The 24,117-nt window shown below is 40.6% G+C and overlaps 1 protein-coding gene across 2 annotated transcripts; it reads right to left on the reverse strand.

Moving 5' to 3' along the window:
- Positions 1 to 743: 743 nt before the first annotated feature.
- On the reverse strand, positions 744 to 23,059 carry naa25 (N-alpha-acetyltransferase 25, NatB auxiliary subunit). Of its 2 annotated transcripts, none has more exons than XM_030743206.1 (24): positions 22,978 to 23,059; positions 21,329 to 21,414; positions 15,371 to 15,509; positions 15,173 to 15,291; positions 14,978 to 15,052; positions 14,784 to 14,891; positions 12,662 to 12,740; positions 12,258 to 12,369; positions 11,743 to 11,832; positions 11,223 to 11,395; positions 11,017 to 11,129; positions 10,720 to 10,927; positions 8,507 to 8,596; positions 8,245 to 8,425; positions 7,196 to 7,295; positions 6,933 to 7,084; positions 6,726 to 6,851; positions 6,388 to 6,631; positions 4,241 to 4,364; positions 4,072 to 4,137; positions 3,893 to 3,990; positions 3,688 to 3,798; positions 3,443 to 3,583; positions 744 to 2,822 (listed from the first exon to the last, which is right to left on the reverse strand). In XM_030743206.1, the coding sequence occupies exons 1-24, from the start codon at positions 23,033 to 23,035 to the stop codon at positions 2,700 to 2,702; spliced, it is 2,916 nt and encodes a 971-aa protein (XP_030599066.1). In that variant the 5' UTR covers positions 23,036 to 23,059; the 3' UTR covers positions 744 to 2,699. The 2 variants fall into 2 exon arrangements, with proteins under 2 accessions (XP_030599066.1, XP_030599067.1); XM_030743207.1 differs by lacking the exon at positions 22,978 to 23,059 and adding an exon at positions 22,680 to 22,755.
- Positions 23,060 to 24,117: the final 1,058 nt, after the last annotated feature.

The following is a 24,117-nucleotide window of genomic DNA, read 5'->3' on the forward strand; positions in this document are numbered from 1 at the left end:
AGTAGAAGCAAGAGAGAATACATGTGAATGAATGAGAGGGGGACCAGTGGAAAAGTGAACATGTAATGATTAGAGGTAGTGCAGGTAGATTAGTTTAAATACCTGGGGTCAACAATCCAAAGCAACAGACAGTGCACAAGAGAGGTGAAGAAGAGGTTTAAACAAGGTGGAGTGGGTGGAGATGAGTGTTAGGGGTGATTTGTGACTTAAGGACAGCAGCAAGAGTGAAAGGGAAGGTTTCCAGGATGGTAGTGAGACCTGCTGTGATGTTTGGAGATGGTGGAGCTGAAGATGCTAAGATTTTCACTGGGATTGATCAGGATGGACAAGATTAGAAATGAGTACATCAGGCAGCTCAGGATGAGCAGTTTGGAGATGGTTTGTGCAGAGTAGGGATAGTGGATATATTGGATTGACGACTACAGAGCTGCCAGACAGGAGGAAAAGTTAGACCATAGAGAAGATTCATGGATCAAGTAAAGGAGGACACACAGAGGGTTGGTGTGAGATGGAGCAGATGATCTGCTGCAGCAACCCCTAAAGGGAGCAGCCAAAATACGGCTTTTACAGGGAAAACGTAAAACAGTTTCTCTATACGTTCTTCCACATTGATATTTTATCAGACTTATGACAGAAGCGCATTCTGACTAGACAGCAATCTTTTAAGAAACCTTTAACAAGATGCTGCATTACACCGTCAAATGTGAACCATATGGATAACAGCAAACACAAAATACAATGTCTCACATTTACCTTGTTTTATTTAAAAAAGCTTTGACATTCCAGTGTTTGTTTTCCATTTTTTTTTTTTAACAAAAGAGGGTGGCAAGATGACACTCCAGATTGTCAACCATTATTTTTAACACATGTAGTCAGATCACAGACATCTTCTGTCCAACCACTCAATCAGCTCGACTCTTTAAAAAAAGAAAAAAAAAGAAAAAGAAAAAAGGCATTTATTAGCAGATGTGTATGCGACTGTATGCATATACAGGACTAACAGGAAGGGGAGGAGTCATTTACTCACATATTCACATTGCTCTGTCAAATTCTTAAAATGGTAAAAATAAAACAGCACGCTACCTGCAGTGCCATTGGTGCTCCTTAATATTTGTAAACTATGCCACCATTTGCTTCTGTTCTCCACCTACTGCTTCTTAAGAGCATGGGATGCTAATTTTGCAAAAATTGGGAAGCTGCAGCAGCTGATGACGGCATTTTGGTTCACAAGTCTTTTTGCAGGAGGATGAGTAGCTAAAGCGGGAATGACAAAACCATTAACACAGGACTCACAGCATCTACTGCAGCTGCTTTTAAAAACACTAAAGTCCTCACACAGTACTTCCAAAAAAAAAAAAAAAAAAGAAAAGAAAAAAGAAAAAAAAGGCTGCCTCAGCTATTTACAATTAGGTCCAATGTTTGCCTGCGAAACAAACCTGCGACAGAAGAGCCATCCCAGAACAGTTACTGTGAAGCTGCATGTTGGCTGGAAATAAAAATCTGGTCTAGTATGAACATGAGTGCCATTACATCCATTCTGCCAAGTCAGTCTGTGCATCTGCTTTTGTAACCATCACTTTTTTTTTTTTTTTTAAGCAACACAAATTCAAGTGGTTGCATACTTCCACGACTGCAGCCTCCATGGAAAGCATGTTTTTGGTGAACATTCACGTTATGATAGTCGTACATGGTCTCTTAAATAATTTTAATCGGTTCAGCCTCTAAAGGCTCTGAAGCCTGATTTTATCATTGAGCTGGAAACAACTTGATTCTGCAAGACCTTGTTTACAAGCACCACTTCCACTAGTATTTATAAAATAAACAACACAAAATTAAAGGAAAAAACAAAGCAGCAGACAACTTAAAAAACAAACCCCAAAACAAACAAAAAAAAAAACAAAAATCTGGTAACTTAAGTTATTCCATTGCTTTTTAATACTGCAACTACAGAGGTGGGTCCACTTTCAGTACTAAAGCCACACACTGGGTACACAAAGCAAAGAAATGAAAGACGATGACAGTTCTTGGATGGGAAGCATCAGTCTGAAGGCTTCCTGCGGGCAGTTGAGTGTCCGTGTGTCCGAAAAAGTTTACGAGTTCAATGTGAAATTGTGCCTGTTTTGCGCTCCAATGTGTTGGAAAAGCAATCCAACTGGTTTTGGAACTCACCAGATAATAAAGTGGACAATAAAAAGGAAACATAACTGACCAACACACAGATAGTGGTTTATTGTGTCGTATATTCTCATTTAGTCACGGAGTTGTGGTAGTTGCTCTTTATTATGTACAATAATTTATTAGATTAGTTCTTCTAAAACTGCGTATTCACTAATCTGATCTATATATATATATCTTTTTAAAAGGAATATGTCCTTTTTCCTTATTGTCACTTAGAACTGCAGTATAAATTCATGAGTTTAATTACAAGCTTATGTGCTATAAGAGTTGCAAATGTTCCAGAGGTGTGTGCTGAAGAAAAAAAAAAAAAAAAAAAAAAAAAAGAAGAAATCCGAAGGAAGAGCTCACAGACGCTGAGTGAGAATTACAAGGTCAGAAATGACAGAGCGGGGGAAGGCCCGGGAGCTTCTGTGATCAGTGAAGAGGGAGGGTCTCAGGTTAGCTGGTGGGCTGATGGCGGTGTGGAGCATTTAGGGGTGATGGTTGAGGGGTACAGTTATTCTGGACATGCGTGACAGCATTCATATCTTGAGGTTCTTTATAGTTTCTGTTCTCTTCTTGAGCAGATCTCCCACCTCCTGTAGGGAGCGCAGGTAACTGCTCTGCACTTTGTCCATAGCAGCCTTTGTAAATGATGCCTCCTCCTGAAAGACATGAAAGGAGAGGTGAAACCTCAGAGCCCAGCGGGAAATCTCATCCAATAAAAATTGTCACCTAACGGGATCGTTTCGTGCCGCTTCCACTCCAGCTAGAAAAATCAGCTTCTGTGAATCGCACTACATCCTCGCCAAGCTGATTAAATCTGTAAACAATGCTTTTTATACCTAATGTAAGTACTTCCTCTGCAGCTGATTTATTGCAACAAACAATTCCTTTACCCTACATACCAGGCCTGGAGAAAGATCTGGAAAATTAAATCTCAGCAGAGGATTGGAAATCAGCTTGGGCAGAAGCTCAGACTTTGAATACTCATCTCTGATTAACACACACTAACTAGTTAATGCCAACATATGTAACTCCTACCAATTTATATGCATATGCACTTAGTACACAGAGGCCAAACACCGATGATGCAGAAAGATTAAAAAGTTTTTTTAAAATGCAAAAAAATTGGCATTATTTTGGGATAAAAACAAAACCTCAGACCAAATGTTTTGCCCTGGATAAGACGAAAGATGTAATGTCATTTATATTTGTAGCAAGCAGTAACTGGTTGCTTCTCTATGAGTTAGTCCACAAAAACCATCTTTATCTGTACACTAACCTGTGTATGTCCTTCCAAGGTTAAACTGGCCATTTTAAGTGCTGTCATGACAGTCTCTTGGCCTTTTATGTGCTCCATGGCCTGTGTCAGCAGGTCCTGCAAGCTCCCTGTCAGCTCCTGGAAGCCACACATCACCACTGGCTGGAAGAGAGGAGACTTAACAATAGTGATCAGGTGGGCAGCAGAGTACTGTTTACAAGTCCATTTGTGGAAAAAGGAAGGAGGACTGAAAGGGGCAAGTGTACCAGAGCTGTGTTTGCATCCTTTTTCTTCTTTTTCTTCTTCTGTAAACTAGTCTTCAGTGGTCGAAGGATCTTGGCACAGTAACTAGCCATCCACAAGACTATGCACACCGTCTGTGCAGAATAAACATGGTGGGTGTTAAAAACAATATGAGATTTGGTAGGAAACAAACTGTAAACAGTGCGTGTGGAAGCAGAGATGATTCACCTCAACAAAGAAGACTAGGTTTTCTAATAAGGAGGGCCGAGTTTTTAATTTGCCTTCTTTCATTTCCAATAAATCTCCTTTGCATTTATTCAGGATTTCTGTGGACAGAGGAGGAAAACATGAAGCTTCACAGATACGCAACAAAGTTGAGTGATGAAGAAAACCATCTGTTGACTCACCTTGAAGCTGAACTACTAATGATTTGAAACCGTTACAGATCTGAGTTTGAAGCTCTGATGACTCATCTAGGAGGGTAAATAACGAGTGGTCGTGAGAAGACAATCATCGGGCTAAATCTAATTAGTACATTCTTCATCCGGGCTTCATGTTACTGCTGTCTCTTCTTACCAAGTCCAGCCGTCTCCAGCTCGTGTAGGTGGACAGACAGCTGCAGGGCTGCAGTCTGACACTGACAGCTTCCGCTGGACAGAGCTGGGGCCAGACGAGTGGAGGGTGGTCCCAGGAAGGGATACTGAAATAACATCATCACCATTACAGTACAGCACTCCAGTCTGCTTGAATATTTGGGAGTTCAAATGTGCACTAAACTTCATGTCAAAATATTATGTAAAGCGACAACAATCCCCTCAGTCTATAGAACTGCTGTTAAAATGAGGATGTATTCACAAAAGATCCGGCCACTAGAGGTTGCTGTAAAATAAAGTTCACTTCAAGGCACTCTGTGCAACATTGGACCTAATACACTGCTCAAAAAAGGGAACATTTTTTAATCAGAGAAAAGCCTCAAGTCAGTTAAACCTCTGGGATATTGATCTGGTCAGCAGAGGGGGGTGTTAATCAGTTTCAGCTGCTTTGGTGTTAATAGTCAACAGGTGCACTTAGAGGGGCAAAAATGAGAGAACCCCCACAAAACAGGAATGGTTTTACAGGTGGAGGCCACTGACATTTTTCCTCTCCTCATCTTTTGTTTTTTCCCCACTACTTTTGCATTTGGCCAGGGTCAGTGTCACTACTGGGGGCATGAGGTGATACCTGGACCCTACAGAGGTTACACAGGTAGTCCAACTCCTACATGATGGCACATCAATATGTGCCATTACCAGGAGGTTTCCTGTGTCTCCCAGCAGAGTGTCAAGAGCATGAAGAGATTCCAGGAGACAGTTACTATAGGAGAAAGACCATCTGAATACACTTCAAGCATGAAAAATTACACTCTCAAAGAGCCTTAAAAGGAAAGTTGATGTAGAAAAACACAGCTTCAATGAAGAATGGAGTGTTATGTATTCATAGTTCCAACTTTTAGAAATGCTGTACCTGTGTGCCTCATTTGCAACAAAACTGTCACAAGAATATAATCTGAGGTGTCACCACAGTGCAAAGCATACAAGCTTCAAGGAGTCTATTCTGAACAGTCAGAGGCGTCAGAGAAAAATTGCTCCTTTTAAAATCTCAATGCTTCCATGCTAGCAGAATTATTAACCAAGGCTGCAGGCTGCCTGGGTACTCTCCAGGCTTAACAAGCCATTTACTGAGCTTTTTAAGTGCACGGTGGCTGAGCTGACACTGACAAATCTATGGACGGGATAAATACAGATACCTCTGAACGGTTGTTCACCGTGTTCATGTTTTGGCAGAGGATTTCAGTGACTTGTAAAGACCAAAGAAGCCAGATACCCACTGTTGGCTATTCATGAGTCCAAAAACAGTACTGACATTTCCCAAATGTGTGTTTTCAAGATGACAGGACAGGACAGGACAGGACAGGACAGGACAGGAGCTGCTGGCCTTCACAGTCTCATTCACCAAAGCATGCTGTGCACAAAATTAAGTGGCAATCTTAAATAGGTTACGGACAAAACAATGAAAATTAACTTCATCGGGGGAATTCAAACTGATAATTTCGTTCAGGAATCTGAAGCCTCTCATGAAGACCTCTCACTCCGCAATGACATGTGCTGGCTCAGTAAGGCCAAAGCACTGGAAGCATTTTGTTGAACACAAGGATCAAGTTGTGGATTTTTTTTTTTTTTTGTGCAAAGTCAATCAAAAGCGGTTAACTTAACCACAAAGCTAAGAGAAAAATTCCTCTGTCACATTTGATGACTGCCATTTCCAGAGATGTCACTGGATTCATGTGTGACCCGTTCACCATTAGCTCAGCATGATTTTTCCCCACTGAGATCTGATGTGCTTTCTAAACACCAAAGATGCTGTATAACCGCAATTCTTTCACAATGGTCAATGTTTGTCTTATCAGAATACATAAGTACTGTTCAAGCTCCAGGTAAAAACCTGAGACCACAAAGTTTGATTTAACACCATATTTGGAACAGTACGCCTAGCTTTTCTTCTACTAATCAACCAGTTAGAGGGAATGTCTTGTTCAGATACTGTACCATTGTTTCATTTGATTCTTGAATCTAAAATACACCCATTGCTTTGTTAACTGTATTAAGAGGTGCTCAACTGTGCTGATTTTAAGACTCACAGGGTGGGTACCTTGCTTGCTTGTTCCAGCTGCAGGTGAAACATACCTGTATGCATTTTTCTGCTATCTGAGCTGCTGTCTGGAGAGTCTGGTTGAGCTGGGAGAGCAGGGTGCTGAGAATTGAGGTCTTGTCTCCCACTCCGTTCTCATTGGATATCTCAGAGTTCTGCTGCGAGGGTGTGTGTCCCAATGCAGCCAACGAGGCGAGGAGACGAAGCGTTAGAGAACGTATTCTCAGCCACACGGACTCTTCCTCTAATGACTGACGTCGGTGTTCGTCTGTTAGCCGTCTGTGAAAAGAAGTGGTGCACGGGGTTGGACTGGGAAACTTCTAGCAACTACATGTGCCTCAGATTGTGAACAAAACAAAGCAAAAGACCGTACCTATCTTTAGGATCCCAGCAGGTGAAAACCGTTAGGTCTCGGTTATCTCTCATACTATCCCAGGGGATGTCATCCTCCTCTGCAGACAAAGACATGGCCTTCACACTCTCTTCTAGACTCAAGACACTGTAAAACAGAAAAATACAACATCAATCAACTAAAGAAAGAATTCAACAAGTTGATGTAATTTAGCATGAATATCCTTACATATCAGCCTCAAGGAAGAGGTCGAGCAGCATCCTCTCAGTGCGGACCTGGGCAAAGTGCAGCGACTGGTTTAACCTGTTCCTGAGAGCAATGAACTCTGGGATTTTCTCAAACGCGCCGTACTTATACGCCTGGATGATATACTCTGAGGTCTGGCGGAAAGAAGATGGAGGAAAAGGAGAAACAAATGAGGAAGGTAACATAAGAGCAGGAGATCCAGTAAAAAATCTCTGCAATTAAATCACAGTGTGGGATAAACTTACATCTTTCTGGTTAGAGTGGAAAAACCTGAGAGAGAAATTACAGGACTGGGAGGCTGCAGCAAACTGACCCAGTGACTCAGCATATCGCGTTAACAGAAACCTGCAAAAATAATATAAAAAAAGACCGTTTTAAACTCAAAGTTCAGATGCTGGCAGGGGCGCGTATTCATCCAGAGCAGGAAATTAGCCCAAACATTTTTTTGCTCCCACTTTTAGGCTGAGAATACAAAGTATTTCATACAGTTTCTTAATTCAGAAGAAATCCTCCAGATGTGTTTAGAGTAGATGGGTGATGACATTCAGGGACTGAAGTGCACGAATCATAGAAGACAAGGTGAAAAGGATGATTACTGTCATCACTGTTATTGCTGTTGAGGGCTGTCTTTATATCATCATTGTTAATTAAGCATTAATTTTTATTACTAAACATCACTGTTATTATTATCACTGTGGTTTTTATAGTTAGTGTTATGCCAGCTGTGGCTCAGAAGACAGAGTGGTAAATCGGGTTCTCTACCAATCAAGACAGTTGGTGGTTTGATCCCTGGCTCCTTCAGTGTGAATGCCTACATGTCCTCGGACGAGATAATGAACCTCAAATTGCTCCAAATTCATCCATCAGAGTGTGAACGTGATAATGTATAAAAGCAGCAACGGGAAGTAGGCGGGCCACAATTTAGACTTTTAATTTCAAGTTGAAAGATTGAAGCAAATACCAATGAGAGTGAAGGATGCTGCTGACTGACATATGACACAGCAGTAAATAATTTGATGGTTACCTAGGCAACTGGAGACTAGAATATCTGCTAGCGACCAAACATCAGCAACAAAGTGTCGCACGACAAGCAAAAGGGTCCCTATGTGGACAGGGCTTTATAAGAATTTGATCAAAAGGATTAACATTTGATTCACCCTATACAAGTGTAAAAGCTGAGACTTTTTAAAATATGTATTGCCATCTATTTATTAACATTTTGAATTTCTAATAAGAGTTAAGAGTTTCAATTAACTGAATTTGTCATTTTCAGTTCAGAAGGATGTGTACTGACCCTATGGTGTCGTGCTGTACGTGCTTGGCATCCAGGCTTGAGTAAAGGTCCACTACAGGCTCAAACGCTCCCAGTCGACAGTACACGAGCAGCAGAAGCAGCTTGAATTGGGCATTGGAAGGACTGTGAGACAGACCCTCCTGGAGGAGACCCAAACACTGCCATGCCATGTTCTCATCTCCTACAAACACACAGACACACACATTTACACACAGCATTGCAGAGAGACGGCAAGCTCTGGAGCGATATAGAAAAAACTCACCAGTCTCTGTCCATAAGTCAATGTATACATGAGCTGCCATGAGACAATACATATCAGAAAACTGCAGCTCCGTCTTTAGAGCGTTCTTTCCTGTTGAACAAACAGACCAAGAATCACAACAAACTAAGAGAGTCTATAAACAGGACAAAAATCTGTAAAAATGTTTAGTTTTCATAATACTCCCATCAGGACAATATCAGCTTACAATTCTTAGAACACCCAACACCGAAGACTGTCAAACTCTTCAACAAAGCCTCTTTCGTAGCTTAAAAAATAAGCCAAATTTAAAAGAGTGCCTTTGTTTGTAAAAATGCAAAGCAAAATGAGTGATGACTTCAGTGTGTAGACAGCCTTTCCAACAGATCACTGTTCTGTCTTAAGCAATGTTAGTTAAAAATGATTTCTGTTTACATGAGTAATAAAATAAAATCTGCTGTCTTCACAATTATAGAGAAATACAATCTGATCTGATCTGATGAAAGCGCCTTGAGGCAACAGTTTGTTGTGATTTGGCGCTATATAAATAAAATTGAATTGAATCAGTCCAGCAACACATATTTAGCAGCCTCCTGGACTGAAAAATTAAGCCAAGTGCCACAGACTGTATATAAAAGATGGACAAAGCCACTGTTGCTACGTTTCCACCGCTGAGGTGCCGCTGCTCGTGCCAGTTTCAATGAACCGGCAAAATGCTTAAGAACAGGCCTGTGTTTCCACCGCACTTTGTGACCTGATCCTTTACCTATGAGTGTGGGCGGGTCCTCGTCTGGACACGGAAGCCGAAGGGCACAAACGTGGGAGAACACGCTCCCCTTTCTTGTGCTGTGAACACATTTTATGGTCCAAACAAAACAACTGCAGCATCTGTGTGCAGCACAGATGTAAACAGACAGCGATTACGAGCAAGACGACAAGTACGCACTTTGCATCCTTTTATCTGTGATATGAATTGATACAAAGCAGCAAGTTCAGTCTTAGGGCCCAACCTAATTCACAGCCGTGAAAAATCGCATAATTTTTCTCATGTAATGCACACCATGCAGTGAAATAGTGGTAGAAAACTTTACGTTGAGATGGCAGAGTCACGCCCTTCTGCCATTTTTGTCATGCATTCTTGGTTCGAGACCAGCTAGCTTGCAGGGGCCCGAGTTGAACCCGTTTTTCAGCCGAGCACAGAGTGCATTCGCGGTAGAAAAACCGTTGAACGGTTCAAATACTGACACCGGCACCCCGTCTGTGGAAAAAGGGCCTGTGATGGCACCCATTGGTTAGTGAAGTTCCATTTTTGAAGCCTCAAGCTGCGTGCTGTTGCTGTCACTGACTGTGAAACTGAAGGACACTGTACGCTCATTGGCTAATGACTTCTCAATCACAAAGTGAAGCATATTCTGCATTTATCCTCCATTTTTACTTAAATCGGGACCATAATTTACAAAATGACCTTCATGCTATATTCAATATTGGTGACTGAGACCATAAGCTCATCAGGAAAATGTTTACTGAAGTCACAGACACAGACATATTACTTGGATGTCTTATTGCAAAAATCAGGAGAAGCAGCCCGTTGCTGACCATTAGAAAGAATGCAGGTTTGAGGGACTTCTATACTTCCTTTGCTCTTTAGACCCAAAGGCTACATCCATTCACAGTCACTCTAATGGCCACTTAAGGCTGCCTTCAAAAGTGATTTAATTCATATAACCTACCATCTTAAAATACCTAATTTTAGCAATTCAATTAACATGATTGCAGACTAGTACAGAGTTAGTTAATAACTAAACTCCAAGCTCTCCTCCAAATATGATCACTGCGCATTAAAAAAAAAAAAAAAAAAAAAAAAACTTGCTGAAACTTAAAAATTTGGAGTCCATAAACCACAGGGTGATATCACAGTAACTATGTCTATCTTTATATACAGACTATGTTGTGCACATGAACAGTATCTTTTATGCCACACTAAAATGAGCGTTTTATTTTTCCTGGGATATCTGAGAAAAACTATTACTGACTGACTGCCGGCTTGTTCTTCATCTCAAACACTGCTGCTGTTAGAAGAAATGTGTCAGCAAACAAGGGTCACATTCACACTTTGCTGTTGACAACATCACATCTATCTGACTCTGTTACAAGATTTCACATCTCTTAGCTGTGGAAAATCTGATGATCCTGAATAAATGCTAACCCTTATGGGTGAATAAAAATCATGTCCTCACCAAATTTCAACCCATGCCGATAGTGAGCCTTAAGCTCTGTGATAAGATGGAGTTTGCCATCCACGCTGAGGGAATGATGCAGCCCTAGTGCTCGGCTCAGCTGACGTGCACACAAATGCCTCTGCAGCACTTTGGTGTCCTCTGGAAAAGCAAATCCCTCCTCTCCTTGCTTGCCCAGAGGAACAGCTTCACTCAGACGATTAATGAACTAAAAGATTCAAGAAGAAACATGTTTCACGACAAAACCTTTCATTTCACAAGGGGCAGTTCTACAGCACTGCTTTAACTTTATCTCACCTGAACATGCTGCTCAGGAGAGAGCAGGTGCAGGTATATTTTCAGGTCAGTGATGCAGCAGGGCTTGTCTCCAAACTTGTTGAAGAACTGCACCATCAGCTCTAAAGGCTCACCTGTTTAAAGCCAACCAACAGACTGTCAGACTGAGGCAACAAAATATACATAAATGTATGTTTGTACAGTAAGTGTGTGTGTTTTTTTTTTACCTAGCAGGCTTTCCTCAGGACAGCCTCTTTCTCTCAGTCTGTGCATTAATTCAAGACGAGCCAAGTAAGGCCCTCTGAGCGAGCGGGACTCTTTGCTGTCCTCCCCCTTAATTCTCTCCTCCACAAACCTCACCACCTCAGCCACTGTGTGATGTACTGAACCCTCTGAACAGCTGGGGATTGACAGAAAAATACACAGAAGATATTACAGATAATATTACATTCATATTATGGAGAAAAATCTCCTCTGTAAAGTTTGGAGAACCGCAGGAACAGCTCACAGCCACAAAGGGCTCCACATCTTGGTTGTCTAGCAGAAGGATGTGTATAGTTTTAAACTTATTCAGCCACCTTCGTCACCAATAGTATTAGTTTCAGCAGGTAAGGATTTTTAAGGTCAGATAAGAGGAACAATGTCTTTTTTGAAGGGACTTTTGATCCATTGTCAATGGGTGACAACAGCACAGATGCAGAGTTCACACACCTGTACGCGTTCAACATCAAACACCTCTGTACTTACTGTTCGCCTTCTTCCGGTGGGCTCCACGACTGATCCATCAAGTGGAAGAGAGAGTCAAAGTAGGCAGGGTAAAACTGCCAATCATCAGGACTGCAAAGAAACAAGTTTGTTAATGCTGGCTGCTTTTTGTACTCCATCGGATGTGATCTGCATTGATTGGTGCCACTCTAGAGGTGTTCTTTCCCTTAAACTGGAAAAAGAGAATGGTCCTAGACCTATACAACTCCTCCATGCCTGAAAATTCCCTCCACAACATGTATGACTTTAGTCCCTGGATCCAGAAAGATATCTGAACTAGGATTAAGTGTGGGATATGATAAGAAATGTCTTTTCCAGTCTAAAAGCTTACTTTTAAACCAATCATAAGCTTTTGGCCGAGGCGATGCTAATTAAATTAAATTCTACAAACAAGAGCAGTTAATTTCTGTTATTAGAGTGATAATCAATCATTTTATGATCACAATGTTTGGTTTCAAGACAGCCTGTGCACTGTTAAGGTGAAAGCTTCCACTCACTTTTTGAGTAGCAGTTTGTGGGCCAAAGCGTTGCACTCTGGCCAGCGTTGAAGTCGCTTGTACAGCATCATACACTTGTTTTCTCTGCTCTGCAGCTCACTGGTCAGCTTCTCTGTACAAAGATACACAAGTATCAGCTGAACAGGTCACATGTGACACCATCATTTTACTTCAAACCATCCCTATTATTTTATTGAGAATGTTGGTTAACAATTCATCATAATCACTACAGCTTTAAATATAAATACACCCTGATGCCATAATATGATCATTTTTTCCTGTTCCTCTGCAAAATTTACTCCAACTCATGAACATTACTGATCCTCTTTCAAAGTGTTACTGTCACTTTATTAAAGAAAGAGAAAAGAAGAAAAAAACAAAACAAAAAGATCAGATCTACCTACCCCCAAGTGGGCCCCGGATCACTTCAAGGGCCTCTATGCACTTCCCCAAGCGCTCCAGGATCATAAAATACAGCTGCACCTACAGTCATAGAACAAGGCAAAAATAACTGTCAATATGAACATAATGTAAGACTTTGAATGAAGAAAATGTTCTGTTTTGATGCCAAATCTTTCTGCGCCCTGTGCTCACAGCCCAACACTGTACAAGTGTTGTGAATATCACACAGCGCCTGCCTTTTCAAACACAGTTTGCAGAAAGATTTGGTCTGTTTGTGATTGTTTGGTCAGAGACATTCACACCAGTGGCCTGCTGGAGGTTGTTTTGTAGCTCTGGCAGTGCTCAGCCTGTTCCTCCTTGCACAAAGGAGCAGATACCGGTCCTGCTGATGGGTTAAGGAAACTTCTATGGCCCTGTCCACCTCTCCTAACTGCCTGTCTCATGGAATCTCCTCCATTCTCTCGAGACTGTGCAGAGAGATGTAGCAAACTTAATGATGTGCCACCCCTACTGGAGGAGTTGGGACTACCTGTGAAACCTCTGTAGGGTCCCAGTATTACCTAATGCTACCAGTAGTGACACTGACCCTAGCCAAATGCAAAACTAGTGAGAAAAGAAAAGGGGGGAAAAAAAAAAACAGATAAGGAAGGAAAAAATGTCAGTGGCCTCTACCTGTAAAACATTTCTGTTGTCTCATTGTTGCCCCTCTAGTATACCTGTTGTTAATTTCATTAGCACCAAAGCAACTAAAACTGATTAACAATCCCCCTCTGCTACTTAACTGACCAGATCAATATCCCAGTTTAATTGACACGATGAGGTACTCTGATTAAAAAGTGTTCCTTTAAGTTTTTTTTAATAAGTGCATTGTCACATTTTCATTTTTTCAAAAAAAAAAAAAAGAAACAAACAAAGAAAAACTGTAAAAAGCAGTTAATACCAAAGTGCTGAACTCTGGTTTGTTTGTGGCAGTTAATGTGCATTAGCTAAAACGGTTTCATCTATTAAAAGCTTTTTAATACCAACATGTGAACAGACTAATGTAACTTAACTCTCTCAGTCTCTCAACAGTGGAGCGATTGCTACAAAAAGGACCCTGGAATGATTTTCCATGAAAACCCAAAGGATGTCACGCTCACGCTCATTATCGAGTGCCTTGCTTAAATGTCTCTTCTTTGCTTACAGCACCAATCAGCAATATTAGCTAACAGTAGCTTAGAATTGGAGTCCTCTAATCTTAAAAAAACAAACAAAAAAAACCAGCTCAAATCCCAAAGCTTTATTATCAGGTGTATAGACTCAGACTCAAATCATTATTCACAAGCCATTTCTTATTAAAACTGGAACTTCCCATTACCACAGAATAACGAGCAGGCTCATCTTCAGGGTTTCCGCACATAAAATTAAGCCTAAATTGACCACGATGTGCCATTTCAACACATGTAAGATGATTTTAAAGTGCAAGCTTTTTTAAAAAAAAAAGATGCAGCCAAATGTGAAGACTCAAGATCGCTTTTACCTCCAGTTGTTCAGCTGACATCAGTCCAATTATGTTCACTAATTGGCTAAATCATTAAAGGTTGCATGCTGCGTGATCTGCAGCTGGTACAGCCTTCTGAATTGGAAGCAAATGCAGTTTCATTGCATGATCTAAATTTGCAGAGGTGGTGAAAACAGTGGCACTGTGTGCTGAAACTTCTCACTGTCAGGTCACTGAAATCATTTAAGATTCATCCAATCAGAATTTAAGAAAGTTGTATGCTTTTTATTAAAGCCTTTTATTTTCAAATGTGTATTTAAGATATTTAAAGGCTTTAAGGATCTGTGGCAACCATGTCATAAGATACATAATACAAAATTCCCCAAATCTTAGGCTTTGGGTGAATTTAGTCTTGGCAGGCTGCTGGGCTTGTCGCCTAGGACTAGATGAAAGTACAGTTGTCTTTAGAAAGCTTCCCTTCCCAATTAAAAAAAACTTGTAAAAGAGAGAGTTACCATCTAATTGGGGTGGCCTTTATTGCCTCATTAACTGGCGTTTTGACAATATCCTGTTGTCCATTTAAAAGCATAGTTGAAATAAAATACTTTTATAATACTCCGTGATGATACAGTCAGCATACTCACCTCTGCTTCTGCTTCAATCTTCTCCTCCTTGACCATTTTCTCCACCATGCGTTCAGCCAGAGGCAGAAACATGGTCTGGGCCAGCTTTTCATCTTGGGCAGAGATTGCCTTAGCAACAAATAAGCAGTACTTTTATTGTCCTTTCCCAATAATGCAAATATTTAAGCATTCATGTTATAAAAGCCAGCCTGTACCTGCATCACTAGACTCATGACCGACCAGAAGTAATAGGGATTCTTGGGAACAATTTTATACAAAGCCATTCCTGCCTGTAAAATGAGAGGATGCACCCATTAATACTTGGCATTCTGGTTATTAATCCACTATATTCATTTTCAGGGGATCGCAAAAGCCTACTGGTCATGTGTATTTTGTTTGAGCCTTCTTACCTGCTGCATCTTTTTGTACTCTCCCACACGAGCGTACGCCATGAAGAGATGAGAATGATATTCTTCACTTAGAGGAACCTTCTTCACTGCAGCCTCATACAGCTTGGTGACCAACTCCGCTGTAAACAACATACACATACTTAATATTCACTCGCCCAGTGTTACTACTTGCCTTCCAGTGTGTGCATATATACTCACGGCGATGCATCTCTCTGTACAATATGGTCAGAGCTTGAAGTGAGTTGTCATCAGTGGGCTCAAGAGTGGCCACTTCCTGGGCCAAAGTGAAAGCTTCATCCTGCTTTCCGGTCCTCTGAAGGCCAATAGCCTTCAGGACCTGGAGGGAGCAAAAAACACACACAAAGAGTTTTAGATAGAACTCAATGAAAAGAAGAAAAAAATCCAGACACAGCCATTTCAGAGGGTTTCAACAACTGCTACCAGAACAATGGCAACCCAAACAATGGTTTTCTACTACACATATTCTAGAGTAATTTTAGAGTTCCACCAGGAACACTGCAGCAGTACACCACTTGGAGTGAAGAGCAAAGAGGTGGAGCCATTACTAAGGGTGAGCTAAGGTGGAGTCAAAGAAAATGTTTTTCTAGCATCCAAAACAGCAGCGCTCGTTTCCATAATCACCAGCTGTTTCCCTTTACTGTGAAACAGCTGGCATCAAACCACCTGATCAGCATGTGCCAAGATGAAGAAAAGAGAACTTTGTAGCTGCTCCCATTCACTGCTGTTTGTTTTTACACAGTGAAAATCTACAGTAAAGTTACAGAAGTTTAAAATAAAATATGCAGATGTCTGACGATGCTTAAATGAGACCGCTTGCTGAAGGCTGACGGCAGCAGTCCTGCTTTGTATTTCAGCGACACTTGCAACAAGTAGGGGTGAGTCTAAAGGGAGGGATGGGGGTGTATAAGACTATATTTATTTCAAGGCTTTAAAAACATTATTTTGCAGATTTAAATTATAAATAAAATATTATATTAATTAAATTATATGTGGCTCAGTAAAAAACTGAGCCACTGACCTGGGGCTGTTAGGTTGGACACTGAATTATTATTCTCATTAATTATTAACATTACTTAGTAACATCTACACCATAATGTCTGTTTTCTGCAGCAGGAATGGTGATATGCTTGCTTTTCTTCATTGCAGCCACTACGTGCACCTTTAAAGGCTTACAGATAGATTAATTTACTAGCACACTTAAACACGCAGGCACACACATACACACAAACACGTGAACACACCCCCCGAGTTTACCTCATCCAGGAGACACAAAACAGTCAGAACTCTACTGATGTAAGTAAGCCTTCCAAAAAGAAGATGCCTTAGTTTAGGTTGTACATATACCTTATTATATTTGACAGTACTGTACTTACATATTTTTGCATGTAAGAAAATATTTTCTTTAAAAATTTTTTGATTTTAATATTTTTTTTATACATGTTGCATGCAGTTAAACTATTAAAAACAAATGTAATTTCTAAAATGGAAACTAATGGGCAGGTCATTTTAGACCTGTGTTTTTTCTCTTTTAATATAGTGGTAGTGAAGAGAGACCAGAAAGTGTAGGGAGAGAAAAGAAAGTACGCGGCCAAGGCCCACGGTTCAGCCTCGAACCTGCACCACTGCACTCTGGCTACGTGGCATACAGCCGCCTGCGTGCCCACGGAGCTAAACTGATAATACACTGCTTTCTTGATGAAAGCAGGTGACCTGGCTCGAAAACACAATAGCTGTCAAAATTCTAATATCAAAGCTTCAAAATATGTGAGCAATGTCACAGTGAGAACATGCATCTTTTATATAGAGTCTATGGTCATACCTCAGACAAGCTTTTAATCATTTTGCAATTTTCTGCTAACAGAAGTAACAAGGAGGCTTCTTCACACAATAAAATGTCAATGAAGAGAAATGAATTGTTTTCCCCTTGAGCTAAATGTGTACTCTCTAGCATGCCAGCAACCCGGGCATATACTGTGTCAATTTTATTAGCAGCCAGAGCCATCTACTTACAATGTACACATTAATCAGTCACCCTGAAGAGTTCACACTGAACAGCAATAGCAAGCACAGGTGCCTTTTGTCAAGTAACAATTCCAATACGCCTTTTTGTCTTTTTAAACAGTATGGCTGCGTCCTCAGTGCTGACCCTAAGAGAAAAGGAAGCAGCATTTCTGCAGGTTTTTTTAACCCGACATTGCACTGCTGGTTAAATTTATAGTAAAATTTATAAACTTGGGACTCTGCGAGCTTAACTATAGGCCATACATATTCCTGTTCTTACTCCAGAGTGTTGATATTCTGCAGTCGCTACAACACTGCTGCAATTTCTTGTCCTTTTCTCCCTTTTTCTGTCATGAAACACCATCAGTTGTTTTCCTTCCTCCTCTCTATGGCATGCTCTGTTTTTCTCTATGGCATGTCTGCATCAGAAACTCAGCACTTAGTTTGATTTACAAATCAAATCAAGCAGCTCATTTCACAAAATTTATAAATTTTAGCCACTTGCCCTGAAACGTGTCTTTGGACTGTTGCGTCACCTTAATAACGTTAGCGTTACTGGTCTGAGGTTCCATGTTGTTGAGGTTAACTTCACTGGGACTAGAATTTAGCACTAGTCCATTCAATGCCTGACAGAAAAAAAACATAACAAAAAAACCCCCAAGTGGCTATCAGTTGAAATAGCTTTACACTTTAGCTAGCAGCTATCAATAGTATCTGCATGTTTTCAAGTTTGCATCATTGAAACTTGGGTCTGGTTTCACAAAGACACCTTACACTGGTCTACAGGATTAGACTGGGGCTGGGCGGTATACTGGTTTGCACTGAAAACCAGTCTTTATTTTCAATATGACACCGTAATAATGGTGAATAGCCTAAACAACGTCCGGAACATGCACGGTGGTGTCTGGAAGTGTTTCAGTGGGGACCCATTTCACTGTGGCACCAACAACACCACAGGCGTGCTTGCTTGAGCATGTGCAAAGCAAAGTAACAGTACAGGTTGCTGAAGATGACCCAGAAGACTTAATACCATAAAGAGGAGCCACGTCAGTTGTCTGGAGGTACTTCGGATATAAAAGGTCAGATGTGGCCCAAGCAATGATATATTGCAAACACTGTAGAACATAAGCGGTAGGTGGAGGTGGCAAGACTGGCAATTTGCTTCACCACCTTAGTCGGAAACATGTTTTAGTGTACCAGGAATATCTTAAAGCCAAGATCTGATTCCACACCCTCCACATCTACAGCAAAACAAGTACAGTTAAGTCTGATATCCACTCAAGATGTCTTTGCCAAAGGGACTGCATATGAGAAAATTCATATTCTTTAACTTAATTGCTGCCACCCTGTTGGCAACCATACTTGAAAGGAAATGAAAAATAAACATGATATACAGTCTGTATGACAGTTAAACAGGCTATTTAAAGCATGTCAACTGAAGTAACTCTTTTCTCAAAAGAAGATAATGTGGGTAAGAACACTCTTACCCACAAAAAGCAAACAAACAAATGTGATATGAAAATTTTGTCATACCGCCAAACACAGATTAGACCTATTTTCATTATTTAAAGACTGTTTAATAATAATTGGAAACCATACACACTAATGCTGAGACTTACAATCAGTGACACCTTAATTACCCAGCAGCACTCAATGACAAAGTTTAGAGAAAAAAAAACACAAAGCAACAACAAAAGAAAACATGGTCCATAAATTGCTCTAATATGAAACCCACTATACAGAGATGAAGGGTTTTTTTGGGTACCATTGTTACATAGAAGTTGTTCTCACTACAAATGATATCAACGGAGAACAAAGACAACAAGATCCTGTACCTGCTGCTGCACTGGAACACAAAACGTAGTAATGAAAATATTTTAATGTCATAAATGACAACACTACTTCGCATCTGAAGCTCCTAAATATAAAGTGACATTCTTTCTGTTTATATGGATCAACCCCTCCTAATAACACCCCTCTGCTTCATTGTTTAGCTTCTCTCTGTATCATACCATGCTGTTCAAAGTATAATCCCTGCTGCTAACGCCTATACTTAATGTATGGCTTTGGATGGTCAGCAGCAAAAGGTATTTTGATCAACAAAAATCACTGCGAGTAACTGTAGGATCTATGTAAAATGTTTTCAGGGCTTAAACTGCTGTCAGACAGCTCTTGTGCAAAGGAACTAAATCTGGTGAAATACTTCAGATCCCCACAGTAATAAGGTAACCATGTTAGCACCTAGCAGGGCTAATGTCACTAATGTAATAATTAGCTTGATCACAAACAGTCAGGTCAGAGCTCTGGGGAAAATGTAACGCTGAATGACAACAATGAACTGTGTAAACTTGAAGGGGTGATTTATAACCCAACAGAGAAATACTGGGTGTGTTTTACTCTGTGCTTCAGTACAGTTTAACTTCTCTCCTACTCTCTACACTCAGACTGCTGACAACTCTGCTCTATAACACTGAAAGTCCACTAGGGTCCACAAAAACGTCATCATTAGACCGTGAGCATGATGGTTTGTGCGGATGTCTGTGTGCTTGCGCAGACCCATTCACGGAGAATTTATGTTACATTGCACCATCTATGCATGAGTCGGCGGCAAACTTCCAGCAGACTTCAAATAAGTATAACAGGAATGACTGCTCGGCTGTCGCCTCGCCAGCTGTCCATGTCTGCACTGGAGTATAATCTAGGCTTTAGAAGCCACAGAGTCTCATTCACGTCTGCATCCTCAGCAGTGTAGGTACTGAATGAGCTGTGTTGCTCCTATTGGCTGCTGCTCTGTCACTCACAGAACTCTTCCTGAAAGGGGTGGAGTGCAGCAGCCATTCCAATTCAATTTAAAGCTACAGACACTGAAAAACCAGAGGTGTACAGACATGGTACAAACCAATCATCTGTGTGTTATTTTGGGCTGAATTAGTTTTTTCTATACATTTTTACATTTTATATTAAAATGTCATTATTTAGCTCTAACTTTACAGCAATCAGGTGAGAGCAACTGAAACTGAAAACATGACTCAAACGACCAAGACAGTTTATGTATGGACCTGTGATATTTTGGTGATTTGCAGTGGGAAAGAAGTCTAAGTTCAAACTAAGTTTTAGACAGCTACATTTAAAATGCTGCTAAGCACCATTTAATGATTATTTCAATGTGCAAACTTTCTCCAAGATGAAATGCTATCGCAACACATTTATACTAGCTGCAGGCTAGATTTAAAAAAAAACTACTACATTTAGTCCCATTTCAAGATAGGTCACCTCAGCCTCATCTTCTCTGCAATATTCAGATCATCTCACACATCACGCTAACTGTGACGTGTGTCTAAATCTTCACACAGACTTTAAATAGTTATTACTACAGTAAATGTTTCACTACAGAAGAACAGACTGCCAACCTTACAGCTATGTTACTACCCACAAGATATAGCCTATAGATTTTATTCTGAGCTGACAATAAATCAAGATCCACTGATTGCCATCTACTTTCTTGACTATAAAAGAGCTCCTTTAAATATAACAAATAAAATGAAAATCAGTGTTTGTAAAGACAAAACCCTGCAAATCAATGTGCTCTGATGTGCGCAAGAGAGAAGGAGTTAGAAAGAAATTGACAGTTTGTTGAGGAAACCCCTCCAGTGAGCAGGTTAGGTTACCACAGTGACTGACTCAGCGTTTAAGTTAAAACCCAGAGTTTCCCTAATCCCAAGCTTCACAAACTCAGTTTTCACTAAGTCTGGAATTATACTTTCAACAGCTGCATTGCATAAATTTCATCATCAGAAAGTAAGTGCCATTGGCCATGCAGATATCTGTGTGACTGCCTGTTTTTTGTGACCCCATGGACTTCACAAACTACGGATGCACCCCAGGCAGGCCTAAATCTGCCTTCGGGAACATGGCCACTTTATTAAGAAAAAGAAAAGGGCATGAACTAAACTGTGGCTTTGGAGAACTGCTACAACCCTAATTTTTTTATACAACAGCTCCAGTGTCCAAGAGTCCTGCACAGGTTCCAAAAGCTACTGTGTATCCTCTTACACTCCTGCCAACAGTGAAGGAACCCTCAGAACACCAACAAAGCTCAACACTTGCAGTGAGAACAGTCATTTAGTCACCTACCTTGGCACAGTGCAGGTCCTTATGTTTCTTGAGAAGTTTATCTGCCTGCTGTATCGCCATTTTATTGTTGCCATTGTCAAGATAATCTGGAGAAGCACAAGAACATTACTTTTATTAATGAGTTGTTAGGTGAAACGACAAAGTTATTCAGAAACTATTTTGGTTGTGGATTAAAAAAATAAAAAAATCAAACCCTGAGTGGTCCCTGCTTCTCAGTTTAGTTTAGTTTTATGTGTTTGACAGCAGGCTGGTAATGTAAGGGTTTGGAACGCTGTTTAAACAAAAGTAGCAATTTTAAGACATTAATCTGGGTTGTAGATGCTTTAACTTCAAATTTCCATCCATCCCCTTCCGCTTATCCTGTTCAGGGTCGTGGTAGTGGGGGTGGGGCTGGAGCCTATCCCAGCTGGTAAAATGATATGCATAAGCTTTACTATAATTAAATACAGCATCTCTTTGTGAATTGTTTAAGTATGTGGCTGCAGACACAGAAAAGAGACACCTTAATTCAGCCTCCTCAGTACAGCTGGGTGCCAAAATTAACCGTGCCAGACGGCACACTGCGATTATGTCATGGCTATTCTTTCGGTTCAAACTGTCATCAGGACGGAGAAGTTCCCAAAAACCTACAGAAGCCACTTGGGGCTGATTGGATTTGCTGCACTGGAGCTGTAATAACTGCATTATACAGAAGTTCAGGTTACAGTGGAGAGGAGGTTAAGAACTTGTAGTTTAAGCTTCACTCCCAAAGTAATACATCTAGGGGAAAAAACGCGCACACACACACACAGACACACAGACAATGCGCATTCTCAGTTAGTACACTTGAATTACTGTTTATTTTACCGTCAGCGTAAAACTAACAGTAAACGAAGATAAAATAGCAGCAAACTCGTGTGATTTCTTTTACTTCCCCTAATGGAAAACACCGTTAAGTACATTATTTCCGTTATTTATCAGCACTGTTGCTGGGAGGTCTGCGAGCTGACAGCTAGCTAGCATTACATCTCATACGCTATAGTTAGCTTGAAGCATTGTCCTTAAACTACTACGAACCTAATTCTAGCAGCAAGCTAACAGTGCAACCTTTAGCTTGCTACAAAAGAGCTAAAGCTTCACACCGGCGTTAGTCACAAGGGAAATCCATGTCAGGCCGAGGCAGCCAATTTGTGCAAGTGGACAACTTTTCTTTTTGTCTACTTGCAGCATGTGCAGGAGCTTAGTGACTGACTGCAGCTTAGCTGACACATTAGCAGGCTAAGCTATGCTGTTAAATAGCGCCCGTTAGCCAGAGGAGAAAGCACTTCGACTTTGAGAACGAGCCAAACCGAACAACAAATAATGTCCGCACCTTTCAATGTAAAAACACCGCTGAGAATCTCTACAAATTTAACAAGGGTCAGACTGTTTCATTCAGAAACCCGTCGCCGGAGACGTATTCTACCCCGGCTTGGTGGAAAAACCGGGTAAGGTGCACTGTCATTGGGCGCTGCAGGCAGCAGAGTCCGTGGTTAGAGCTGGAGGGGCCGCAGCGATGCCCCACGATTCCAGCAGCCTCCAATTTAGACATATTCCCCGGGATAGTGCATAAGTGTGTTTACCGAACCTCCAAACAAGCAGAAATGTACAAGTTCCCATTGAAACCTTACCGTATATGGGTCTGAGCCTCCTGTCGTTTGGATCTTGCACATGGCCTCGCGCCGCCATGGTGTAGTTTACCTGCTGAGTAGATGTTCACGCATGCGTATTCGAAGCGGCCTCAGGCGCGACTAAAGGATTTATTTCTCGCTGAAAGCGCAAAAGCATTGTAAGGAAGCACATTACCGTCAGTACGAAAGAGATTATTTTCAAAATCTAACCTACTTAGCTTCAGGTTGTGGTCCTCATAATTCAGCAGTGTATATCAGTTCAAGTCAGTTCTTACTTTTTAACTAATAGTTTCACTTTATGTCATAACTTTGACTTAAGTCAAAAATTTTTGTCTCATATTTTGGCTTTTAACCCATAATAACATCACTTGGAAAGCAGCCCGCTAGTTAACTAAAAATAGTTTAAAACTGTGTGTGTGTAGCAGATGAAATGTTTCTCTATCCAGACAGAAGTGGAAATATTGTCATATGATCTTTTTTTAAAAGTGCTTAGTTGTTTATCACCTGATAAGTTTCAGAAAAAAAACAACAGTGGTTAGGTTGTGACTCAAATGTATGCTAATACATGCATTAACATGAGGGGCATAGACTGGAGCTACACTGAATAAATCAGGATTATCAGTAAAATAGTCAAAGCCCAACTTTTAAGATAAGATCACAATTTTAACTAGTAGATTATTATTACAAATTAAAAACTGAAACATATGGTATCAAATCTCAACATTAACAAATAAAAAATATTTAAAGACAGCATTTTTGAAAAGGAAAAAAAATTAAAATTATTAGTTAAACTATACAACAGGAAAAAATCACATTGGCTTATGACTCTGTACAAATGCACTTCTTGGACATCCTGATTTGACAGCACATCAGATCTCAATGTGAAAAAATTCTGGATATCTATGCTGATATGGACTGGGTAATGTGTTAGGAACAAAATGACGCCAAATCATTTAATGGAAATGAAAATGATCAACTACAGAGAGCTGAATTCAAAGACACCCTGAAAATCAAAGGGAAAAAATGATGTGGCAGGCTAGTCCATTTTAACAAAATTTTATTGCAGCAACTAAAAATGGTACTCAGGCCCCCACAAGTTTGTATGCATGCCTGAGACCGTTGGGGCATGTTCCTAATGAG

Source organism: Archocentrus centrarchus, chromosome 12 (genome assembly GCF_007364275.1).
Source record: "Archocentrus centrarchus isolate MPI-CPG fArcCen1 chromosome 12, fArcCen1, whole genome shotgun sequence".
NCBI lineage: Eukaryota > Metazoa > Chordata > Actinopteri > Cichliformes > Cichlidae > Archocentrus > Archocentrus centrarchus.